The sequence below is a fragment of the Puntigrus tetrazona genome, unplaced genomic scaffold (assembly GCF_018831695.1).
Source record: "Puntigrus tetrazona isolate hp1 unplaced genomic scaffold, ASM1883169v1 S000000234, whole genome shotgun sequence".
In the NCBI taxonomy this organism is placed as follows: domain Eukaryota; kingdom Metazoa; phylum Chordata; class Actinopteri; order Cypriniformes; family Cyprinidae; genus Puntigrus; species Puntigrus tetrazona.
The window spans coordinates 717,501-729,414 of NW_025047902.1; the positions used below are offsets into that span (position 1 = coordinate 717,501).

Sequence of the window (11,914 nt, forward strand, 5' to 3'; positions counted from 1 at the left end):
TCGTTGGATCCGAGGTACAGGGTGATGTCATACTGTCACAGTCATTTGCATAAACTCCGCCCCAGAACAGCACACCGGCAAGGACTCTTCTTCTAAGCATAAGCCCCGCCCACTGGCATTATTTTGATCATATTGTCAAAACACTCGCATTCAATAACGAGGGGGTGTTGATACTGTTTCCTATGCAGTGATGTTAGCCAATCACAACAGAGGCTGATTACTCACGAGCCTTACAGGACCCGCCCCTTAAAACAGAATGTTTTAGACGAAGACTCAGAATGAGTTTATTAAATATTTGTTTGGGGTGTTTTTTTGTGCAAAAAAACTTTATTAACATTATAAGTGATTAAACCCCAAGGAACATGTTAAAATAATGCCAAAAAATCCATGTCATGACCCCTTTGATGTGTGGTTTGTGCATGTTCTCAGACAACGGAGACTGAATAACGTAATGAAAGAGTTGATGGTGACTGTTTGGTAAGAGTTTAGAATGACCTGGTATTGCTTGAGTTGACCGTTGATTAGCAGAGACGACTGTTTGTCCACTCGCTCAGTGACCGCATGAGCCACGGCGTAATACGACTGTAACCCGCGGGCAAACACAGCGCTACCGTACTCATCATCCACGTCCTGTTTGGCATGCCTGCAACACACACACACACACACACACCAGGTTCAGACTGCAACACTGAGAGTGTATGAAGGGTCTGTAGTTGTGAGTTTGTCCTACTCTATAATGTGACGGGCGTCCACTTCAGACACGTCCTCACTGTCTGGGTCAGGAATCTTCTTCTTCTCGTCTGTGGGAGCTTGTGAAGGCAGCAGCTGAGGAGGTTCCTCTTCCTCTTCCTGTCAGAAATCAATCAAACAATGTATTTAATCAATCTAGTTTAATCCGCTACGGTCAGAAAGCAGCTGTACCTCGTCCTCCTCTGACCCAGAATCCTCGCTGTCTGACCGCGGAGCGACCTCGTAACTGAAGAGAGAGGATGAGTGTTCAGTGGAGACGACTGAATCATCAGCAGCTCAGCAATCGACTGTATCTTACCCAGGGTTCATCTCCAGCCATGTGTCCAACTGTCCAGCTTTAGGAGCGTCCACTCCAGTCAGAATCTTCCCGCTGTCCACGTGGATCACCTTCACTGGAAGATCACTCATCTGACTCGTCTCATCCAGGGGCTGGGAGCATTATTATGATCATCATCATCAAGATCATCATGACAATCAGTAATTATGACACACTGGATGCAATAAATGCCTTCTTTTTTAATGTTTTTATTGTTTTTGTGTCATAGTGTCGAGACACAGCATCACGTTATAGTAACGGAGGCAGAACATGGCCATCAGATGCTTGTGGTATTCAGCCAATCACAACGCACTGAATAGCTGGCCAATCAGTGCTCACCTCACTGTTTTAGAACAATGAACTTTGTACAAATCAACTCATTTTAGGAAGGCGGGGCTTAGAGGAGAAACAGTAATGTACAGTATGTGGAAAATAATACTAAAGTAAAACTTTAAACTGCATAAACACATTGCATTACACCACATACACAAAATAATGTTCTTTTTAACAACATCCCTTTAAATGTTAATATCAGTGAAAAAAACTGGATATTGTGACACTTCACCTCTCCATCGGGCCCCAGGGTCCCCGTCTGGCCCTCCGCATTCTCCAGCTTCTTCTTCTTCCTCTTCTTCTTCTTCTTCTCCTTCAGGGCCTGAACAGCTTTATGAGCACGGACCAGCTCCGTCAGATTAGCCACATACTCGTCCGTCTGCTGCAGCAGATACGCCAGACGCTTGTCCTTCTTCTGATCAATGAGCTTCCGGTAACCCTCCTCATCCTCAGCCTGCAGCACACACACACACAGTACACCTGCTACACAGTGTGTGTTTGAGAGTGTGTGCGTGTATGTGTGTGTTTAAGTATGTGTGTGTGAGAGTGTGTGTTCTTGTCTGTCTGTCTGTGTGTGTGTGTGTGTGTGTGTATGTGTATGTGTGTTGAATTTGTGTGTTGAATGTTTGTGTGTGTGTGTGTGTGTGTTGAGTGTGTGTGGGTGAGTGTTGAGTGTGTATGTGTATGTGTGTTGAATGTTTGTGTGTGTGTGTGTGTGTTGAATTTGTGTGTTGAATGTTTGTGTGTGTGTGTGTGTGTGTGTGAGTGTGTGTGTGTGTGTGTTGAGTGTGTACGTGTATGTGTGTTGAATGTTTGTGTGTGTGTGTGTGTGTGTGTGTGTGTGTGTTGGCACACCATCAGGCGTCTCATTCTCTCCTTCTCGATGCGCTCGTTCTCTTTCTTCTGCTCTCGCTCAGTGTTGGCGTGGTAAGTGGCCACAGCTTTGGTCAGTTTCTGGATCTTGGCGGTGATGGACCGATGGTACTCCTTGAAGTCTTTGGCGTGCTGCAGGATGCTGTTGAGATATTCCTGCAGCAGAGCAATGACTGAAGTGAGCTCCAGAAGCCTGAGAGCCCTTGTGGAGATGTTTTCTATTTTACATTCACGTGTAATATAATACTAAATATTTTGTTACTAGTCATAAGATCAACATATGATCTTAATATGAGTGATTGCAGAAAGAGGACGTGATAATAAGCAGCACTTCTCCAGCAGGATCAGAGATGATCCACGGAGCTTCACTGGAAGAACCATATGATCAGTGATCACTGCTTATTTGATTACTCACTTAGAAATCTGACAAATACTGTGTTTGTTTGGCATCATAATGTTTCCTTCAGAATCATAAAAAAGGCTGTTTACTTGCAAGTTTAGATTTTAAATTCCAGATATCCCGTGTGCTCTCAGGCATCAGAGGAATCAGAGAGCCGCTTGCCTGGTGTTTCTGCCTGCGTTTGCGTTCCTGTTCAATCTTCTGCTGCTTCTCCAGTTTCTCTGTGATTCGTGCCTCACGTAAGGACTGTCTCTTGTTGCGCTTGTAGGCCTTTGCATCCAGAGAGGTTTCTAAGGCCGTGTCTCGTCTCATGCAGACCACCACCTCCTGACGCAACTGTGAAGGCAAAAAGAGGAACATAGAGGAACAAAGAGAGCTTTTAGCAGAGGACGTTCAGCAGATGCGCTGAGGAGGACTGAAGTGGTCGTTCTGCGGTCATCACCTGTCTCTGGAAGTTGAGGAGTCGGAGCGCTTTGAGTTCAATCGTGGCTTTGGTGCGCAGATCTCCAGCCAGAGAGCCTGGAAGATTCTCCAGCTCCTGAATACGGTGAGCGATACGAGCTTCCAGCCTGCAGAGACACAGAGCATTGAAAAAACTTGTTTGTTCGTTGTTTTTTTTAACTATTTCTGCTGATCCTGAATACGTGCAGCCAGCCTTTTTTAGTTAAACGGTACATATTTCAATCCTATTAGTGATTTGAAATCTATGAACCTTTATTAATGCTTTCTTGAAGAAAGTTGCCAGCCACCCCCAGGTTTTTTATTATTTTTCTATACAATAACATGGCCTGCAGAATATTTTGTTGGATGAATATCTGAACATGCATCTAGAAAAAAACTAAACATTCAGGCTTTATTCTACCTTCAAGCATTCTTTTTTATCAAAAGTTAAGTTGAATTTTAAAAAAATGTAAAATATATAAAAATATAATATTGAGCAAAAAGCTGAGAATATACTAAAATAATGTTTTTATCAAATACTACATATGGATCGTATTCATTACTGCCAATATGCAGTAAATCAACTCCATCTACACCCCAAAGTTTTACAGTTTCACAAACATTAAGCAGTTTTATAAGTTGCCAATACTTTTAATAAAAAAATAATTTGTACTACAGAGGTTTTCAGATGTTTAATGAGGCTCAGATGAGTGCAATTAAAATTAATAAATTCATGTTGAGCTCTCTGTTAATAACTCGACTGTGATTGATGTTTTCAGTGAGAAACTGCAGCCGTGTGCCGCATGAAGAACAACAACGGGCTACGTGTTTCTTTTCCCATCATTTTTTCCTATTGGAAGGAAACCTGTGAGCAATTAATGGAAATACTTTATACCATGAGGTTTACTAGAATTCTGGAAAAGTGTGGTTTCTTCTGGTCTGCAGGAAGCTGGTTTAATGAACCGTGTCCCCTGAGAAGGGTCAGGGCTCACCTGTACTCTCTCTCCTGCAGGATCTCCACCGGGTCCAGACCGCAGGGCTTCTGAACCGGCGTGATGCGGTTCTGCTTCTGGTGCAGCGGCACCATGGTAGTGGGCTGGGACGGGTGGGCCAGGTGTCCAGGAGACTGCGTCTGTGGGGGCATGACCGGAGAAGCGGCCGGCGGCACAGAGGGGGGAGCGGGAGAGGGCCGTCCGGTGGGCTGCGGCGGCATCAGCTTCTGAGGAGCGTTGGACGGCGTCGCTGCGTTGACCAGAGGACCTGCACACGGACACACATCATCACAGCTGCTTTAGCAGAAGAAGCTCAGCCATCGCTCGCTGCACGGATGCGCTCTCACCTTCAGGCCACGGTTTTGGCGGCCCGTTGTGGTTCTGGCCCTGGACACCAGCCGGGACTCCAGAAGGTCCAGGAGGAGGCATGTTGGGTCCCACCATCCCTGCGGAGCAACCGGCACAAACTAACCCTTTACTAAAGTCACCGATGACGGTTCAACACGTTTCCACTCCGGCAGGACTGAGCATCATTCAGAAACACACTCAAGTTTTGAACTAGCAGAGAGGTTAGACACACAATTTGATGTTTTAAATTATACATTACATTATAGTACAAGTATACAAGTATAAGTACAATAATACAAGTATTTTAAGAATTAAAGGGGTGGTTGATTGCGATTTCACTTTTTTAACTTTAGTTAGTGGGCAATGTTGCTGTTTAAAGCATAAACAATATCTGTAAAGTTACAGCGCTGAAAATTCAATGAAAACGGAGAGACCATCTTTTAAAGAAAGTCTGTTTTATGCTAGTCTCAGCCTCAGACCTAGTCTCATCCACGGACAGCTGGACGTCTCATACATAAGACACACTTATCTGACTTCAAGAGTTTCTTCTTTGCATTGGTTGAATTATACAGGAGTTCTGTGACGACAAACACTTATCAGGATCAACTGAACTTTTCAAAACTATGTGAAATATTTGGAACGGAACAAACTGTGATTGGTTGTTTGGCTTGACGGTCAAACGGTGAACACTACCAAGTATTTCAGATCTTCAGCCGTCAGTCTGAGTATGTTGGACGGCTTTTCCACCAAACTATTGCTTGTAAGGTGGAGGGGCATGACATTACATAACTTTACTTTTCCTAATTTGTCGATCTTAACAACAGATGGTGCTCTACTCTAGCTTTTATCTGCACATTCAAATCCTGATGAAGAAAAGCACTGAAGAGCTTGTGCATTTGGTTGCACAATAAACACAATCAAGCCTTGAAAAAAGCAGTCAACCAGCCCTTTAATAATGATATTACTAATTAGTACTTGAAAAACCATTAATAGCCAATAAAAAATGTCACAAAATTTACATGGACAATGACATTACTTTGACAGTTACAAGGACATTTCTCAGCTGTGTGACTGCGAGGCCAACTGAAATAAATTCAAATCAAAAAGCTACTTTCTGAATTTTGCCCAACCCTGCATTCCGTAACCAGTCAAACATTACAGTACATACCTCAGGATCAGATAAGAAATCCCATCATCAGTGATTCAGATGTGTGTGTGTTAGGAGGCTCAGATCTGCTCACCATGTCCTCGGCTGAAGCCGGTGTTCGCTCCGCCGGGCGGCAGGCTGGTCAGGGACGGGCCCTGGGGCATCCCTGGCATGGGCCGCTTGCCCTGCACCGCCATCTGCAGGTGTTCTGGGAGCGGCTGGCCACGAGCCAGCATCTTATAGGCCATGATCTGTGCCCTCAGCTGGTGCAGCTGGCTCTGGTTGAAGGGCGTCGGAGCCGAGGAGCTGCTGGTGGAGCCCGGGGCTGCGCTTTGGCTCCCAGGACGGTTCTGCTGCGGCAGAGTCTGACCATCCACGCCATCCAGCGAAGCAGAGCTGGAGCCGGAGGTGGACAGGAGAGGACCGGACGGCGGCCCGCTGGCGGACACAGGACTAGACACGTGCTCTGAGGAGCCGAGCGGAGACGGGTATCCTGCAGGAGGAGACACAGCGTCTCGTTTGGGACATCACAGTGTGTTTCACAATGCATAAATACTACACACACAGCAGATATTGCTTTTTAATGTTTATGTTGTTGTAAAACAGGACAAATATGAAATATTCACTGAAAAGTGACTTATTTAAACTACTTACATAACTCTACCTTCCAAGAAGTTAATCCACGCATAAATCCTGATTTATAATTGAGTCGTCTGTTAAAATCAAATAGGCAAATATACTTGCGTGAAAAATTAAAGAAGCAACATTTCTGTGTTTTAACTGAAAGTATAGCTCCTTCAGCTCTTAGCTGAACAGAGCAGACATAGAGAAAGAGGGAGAAATATTGAGAGACCTCGCGCTAATTCACATCTCGTGTATGAAAACCACGGGGAGAGAGGTATTTCTGTTCTAAAAATTCGGGGTTCATAAAAACTGACATAGACAACGATGGAAATCCTTATATGGTCATTTCTCCCAGAAGCACACTCGATTAGACGTAAACCAGAGAAAGAAGTCACGTTCATCAACTTCTAACAGCTTCCTAAAGAGCCTTACATGAATAGTGGATGCAGTTTGTTTTGTAAACAAGGCCCAGGTCGACGCTGTATTTGCACGTCGTTTGATACTTAAATATGGAGAGATTTCAACTATAAAAGATTATCAGAAAACAGAAATGCAGACGGTAAGTGAAACGGCTTCCAATGTCTGTTTTGTTGCAGTCAGTACAAGTGCTCGTCAATCTGTAGCTCCGCCCACACTTTACGCCTCCAGAAGCTCTGCTTTTTTCAGAGAGAATTGTAAAGCTGTATGTTTTTTTTTGTGATATGAAGGTTGCAGTATTATGGAGCCAAAATAATTGCACATATATATGCAAAAAGAATAAAATATAGAATTGCACGATAAAACTGAAACCGAGACAAAAACAATGATTTAGCCTTTTTTTGTTTTTATTTTTGCCCCACCCTGGAGCCAGGTCTGGGGTTTCACGGGGTACATCACGGGGCCCGGCTGGGCTCAGATCAAAGGAGTAATGTGGGGCCGGCCTCCTGTGGGCCCACCACCTGCGGGAGCAACCGTAAGGTTGTTAAGAAGCTCCTCAGCAGCAAGGCAATGGGGATGGAGTCTCAAGTCTCTGGATGTTGTGGAGCTGTCTTGGCTTACATGCCTCTATAACATCACGTGGAGGCTGGGGACAGAGCCTCTGGACTGGTAGCTTGGGGTGGCGCTCCCTTTGCCCTTTGTCACCGGCCCTGTTCATTTTCTTTATGGACAAGACTTGTAGGTGGAGCCAGGGGCCGGAGAGAGTCTGGGTTGGGGACCACAGGATCTTGCCTCTGCTTTTTGCAGATGATGTTGTGCTTTTGGCTCCATCAAGCCAGGACCTTCAGCGCTGGAGTGGTTTGCAGCCAAGTGTGAAGCGGCTGGGATGAGAATATTTTAAAGTTTGGACAAATTTATTTGAGTTTTATCCCCTTTGCACTTCACGTTTCTGTGCATTTCACTTTCTGGCACTATTCTGACACGGGGGTGGAGTCAGTGGACCGGGGGCGTGTTCATCAGCCTGAGACGTCATTGAGCAGAGAAGTGCAGGTGGATGTGGATTGTTTGCTTTTATCCACTAGCATTAAAACATGCATGGTTTCATTTTTTTACTTTATTAGCAAATGTAGATGTGTATTAGCAGCATTTGCCGCTTATTTCTCCCAATGTGCACACTTTTATAGTAATAAAATATGCATTTTTTGTTTTCCTACTAACATGTGCATTAACGGTGTTTGTTTCAAATCTCTTAACCTGTGAGAGGATGGCAGCGCACAGAAGCTTTGTTTATTAACTTTGTTTTTCATTTAGTCTACATAACTCCTGACATAAAGGAACGTCACTGCTAGATTCACAAGAGGAAACCTATATATATATATAAATGTGTGCATTTGTGTCTGACACGCCGTAGTCAACAAATATTTCGATAAATGGAAACAGAAAATGAGCACTTTCATGAGATATGTTTAAACTCGGCTATACAAGTAATTCATTTGATTTAATTTTGTTTTTAAAAGCAGCAATTTAAAACTTTCTATAGACATTTTTATAATATCTATATTTTTATAATATTCTATAGATATTTTTATAATATTTATTCCTAACTATTCCTAACGATGTATTACATTTACATTTATTAGCAAAAGTTATGGTGTATTTAAATAGTTTCTACAAAGGGGGAGACGGTATTCTCCAGGTCACGTTTCACTAAAATGCAAAATAAAAGCAGCGTTGCAAATAAATGAGCAGTTATGGTCATGGACAATATATATTACAAAATCATTGCTTTGGCTCAGTTTCTTTTTTATTTTGTAATTCTATATTTTTCTTGCAATACTTAATTTTCTTTTGAAATGCTTTATTTTTGTTTGCAAAAACACGCATTTTTTCTCAATACTTTAATTTTCTTCTGTAAAACTTTATTCTTTTGCATATATACAGTATGTGGCATTATTATGGCTACATAGAGAATTCATTTATACATACTCAAGATTAAATTATGAGATTGGGTGAATATGTGTTATGTACCCTTTAAAAAAAGCTTTATAAACAACATTATTACTGTTGTTTGTTGTTGTTTTTAATACAGTAATTCAGTGTACTAGATTAGAAATAACTACAAATTCAGATTTGTAGTCAGCTCAATCAGATGTATGATTTGATAATATTTTATTATGATGTTTTATATTTGTCAGGTGTTAGGGTGTTCTGTAGCTTACACATAAGATAAATAAATGCAGTTTATTAGTTAGCTGCTGGCGAGGAGCATTACCTTGCGAGTGCTGGTCCATGGGGCTCCCTGGACGGGTCATCCCGCTGTGACCGGCCCTCATCGGAACCACCTTCATCTGACTGAAACGAGCGTCTTCTGAGAGGTTCTCCTCCACCGGCTGTAAGACAAATAAAGAGATTAATAGAGGTAGGACGTCCGCTAAGGGCTCTCAGGCCGAGTCAGATCTCCACCTTGTGCATCTGGTGCAGGCTCTCCTGGCTGTATCCCGCAGACGCTTGTGGAGGAAACGAGAGCCCTGTGGAAGTGGCCGGTCCGGGGCTGGGGCCCATCATGCTGTGTGAGGACCCGGGGGACAGTCCGGACCCCAGCACGGCCCCGGGAGACGGGCCCGGGCCGGGAGAAGGCCCCGGACAGGGCGTGCCTCCTAACGGGGGCTCCGGCGTGGACATGCCTGCATCCCAAGTTTAAGAAAGAATGTTTGTGCCCATTAAAATCATACTTTACAAACTGCCGTCTCTTTCTGAGCACAATTTATTTACATAACTTTACTTTTCTTAAGGGAATTTGTTCCTCTTCCAAAACAATGCTCCCTCTGGGATCAGTGATGCTTCATAACATCTTTACAAAGAATAATACAGATTCATTCAAATAATATCAGCGACTGGCAGGAAACATCACACCTTAATAGCAGTTCATGATATCATTTTGTTAATTTCTGTTTTATACATTTAGATCTATTTTCCACGAGACAAATTCACAATGCAAATTCCAATTTTGTCATTGCATTAGTTTGCATGACTTTTCCAGGCCTGAGAACCTCCATTTGTAAATGGACTGTATTGTCTAGTTCTTGTGTGATACATGAAGATGCTAATAACGATGAGGCAGGAGGAAGAAGGCTTTATTGGTGTCAGACTCGTCCCCGCCCCCGGAGACATCAAACAGCGGCTCGTTTCGGGAAATAAGCCAAGCATGCACATTTGACAGGAGAATAAAATGTCTTTGAGCTCGAGCCGCAGCGATCCTCCGCCGAACATCTGCAGCCCGGAGTCTGAGCTCGGATCGTCTTCAGCGACGCAGCGCGACAGAATCATGACGCACGCAGCGGAAGACGGGAGCTCGCGCCGCAGACATCCACTCGCTCATAATTCCTTGCGTTTTTAATCAGACTTACCCTCGATATAATTAACGAGCTCGAGCCGACGACGGAGCCGCGGTGCGGATGATGACCGAGGAGCGCCGCAGACATCCACCGATTCCGTTCATTCGGTCGACGCTGATGTACGGAGCGCCGCTGCGGACACGCTCGAGAGAGAGAGACAGGATCAGAAAAGAAAATGATAAAAGTGTATCTCTTGATGTCTGTCTTTCAGTCTGCTGGGTGTTGCAGCTAAAGCTGATTTTGACTTTGAACTCTCTACCGACAAAATAAAGCGCTAGATATATGTAAGATGTAATTGATATTTTTTATTCTATAGTTATAAGAGAGTTATACTGACATTGTTTTAACGCGCTAATAATCATCGGATTAGAGACATCTGTTAAAGATCACTTGATCTGGAAAGCATCTGACAGACATCTGGAAGCTGCCAGTTTAAGAAACTTAATCAATCATAAACATCTTAAAGACATCTATATTGTGTGACAGATGACCAGTATGTCTAGCAGATATCAGTCCATCAGTTTACAGACTTTGAGGGGTTTGGACTAAATACAGGACAGAACATGTGGATCTCTTCCTGATCTCCACACAGACCTTGTAGTTCAACTCTTCATGTTTTCTTTCTTTATTGTATTTGTACGCTCTTGTGAGAATACTACCTTTTCTAGTATCTCTTCCAGAAAAGGGAGATTAGAGATCTGTAATTAATTAAGTCTTTGGGGTCAAGATGGGTTTTTTTTTAATAAGAGGCTTAAAAACAGCCAATTTGAAGGTTTTGGGGACATATCCTAAAAAGACAATGATAAATTATTAATAGTCAAAAGACCTCTGTGACTTCTGGAAGCAGCTCTTTTAATAGTTTAGATGGAGTAGGGGCTAACATGTTTCTGGTTTAGATTTAATAAGTTTGTAGAATTCTTCCTCTCCTAAAACAGAGAATGGTTGACATTTTTACCATTTCTGTAAGAAGGTGCAGAGTTTAGCTGCATGGAGTTCACACAAGACTAGATAGTGGTCTGAAATATCATCAGAGTATGATTCTGACGAGTCGCTCCTGACACGTGTTGTCTAACACCAATAGTGTTCAGAATATTAATGCATCTCTTTCATTATCAACATGGATATTAAAGAATTAAGACTTTATCTGCAGCCAGTACTAACTCAGAAAATCATCAAGAGTGACTCTGTGGTCTGTATACAGTAACCAGAACAAACATGGCAGACGTTGGAAGACTCTACATTTCTCTATTTTGTTTAATTGTATATGCTTGTATGTATTTATTATTTATTTATTAGTAATACATGTCTGTTCTAGATTCAATGCAGACACTGCTTTGGCAATATAGTAACAATTTCAATGCCAATAAAGCATATATTGAGAGAAAGAAAGAAAGTGTGTGTCTCTCTGTGTGTCTGTATCTCTGTGTGTGTGTGTGTGTGTGTGTGTGTGTGTGTGTGTGTCTGTCTCTCTCTGTGTCTGTGTGTGTGTGAGTGTGTGAGTGTGTGTGTGTCTGTCTCTCTCTGTGTCTGTGTGTGTGTGTGTGAGTGTGTCTGTCTCTGTCTGTGTGTGTGTGTGTGTGTGTGTGTGTCTGTGTCTGTGTCTGTGTGTGTGTCTGTGTCTGTGCGTGTGTGTGTGTCTGTCTCTCTCTGTGTCTGTCTGTGTGTGTGTGTGTGTGTGTGTATGTGTCTCTGTCTGTGTGTGTCTGTCTCTGTGTGTGTGTGTGTCTGTGTCTCTCTCTGTGTGTGTGTGTGTGTGTCTCCTGTCTGTGTGTGTGTGTCTGTCTCTTTCTGTGTCTGTCTGTGTGTGTGTGTCTCCGTCTGTGTGTGTGTCTGTGTGTGTGTGTATGTGTGTGTGTGAGTGTGTCTGTCTCTGTCTGT

At 43.2% G+C, this 11,914-nt stretch overlaps 1 protein-coding gene across 2 annotated transcripts in view; it reads right to left on the bottom strand.

The window, feature by feature from the left end:
* The window catches only part of LOC122333332 (transcription activator BRG1), a 22,430-nt gene extending 12,202 nt beyond the window's left edge, over positions 1-10,228 (bottom strand). Inside the window, exons 1-14 of one of the 2 annotated variants that reach the window (XM_043230897.1) lie at positions 10,049-10,228; positions 9,105-9,325; positions 8,914-9,031; positions 5,695-6,093; positions 4,453-4,551; positions 4,106-4,373; positions 3,115-3,241; positions 2,835-3,008; positions 2,255-2,428; positions 1,632-1,853; positions 1,049-1,179; positions 922-976; positions 731-849; positions 496-643 (exon numbers count right to left, since the gene is read on the bottom strand). In XM_043230897.1, coding sequence (XP_043086832.1) covers positions 496-643; positions 731-849; positions 922-976; positions 1,049-1,179; positions 1,632-1,853; positions 2,255-2,428; positions 2,835-3,008; positions 3,115-3,241; positions 4,106-4,373; positions 4,453-4,551; positions 5,695-6,093; positions 8,914-9,031; positions 9,105-9,323 — 2,253 coding nt within the window. In that variant the 5' untranslated portion in view covers positions 9,324-9,325; positions 10,049-10,228. The remainder of the gene's footprint in view (positions 1-495; positions 644-730; positions 850-921; positions 977-1,048; positions 1,180-1,631; positions 1,854-2,254; positions 2,429-2,834; positions 3,009-3,114; positions 3,242-4,105; positions 4,374-4,452; positions 4,552-5,694; positions 6,094-8,913; positions 9,032-9,104; positions 9,326-10,048) is intronic. The other variant, XM_043230898.1, reaches the window with a different exon arrangement.
* Positions 10,229-11,914: the final 1,686 nt, after the last annotated feature.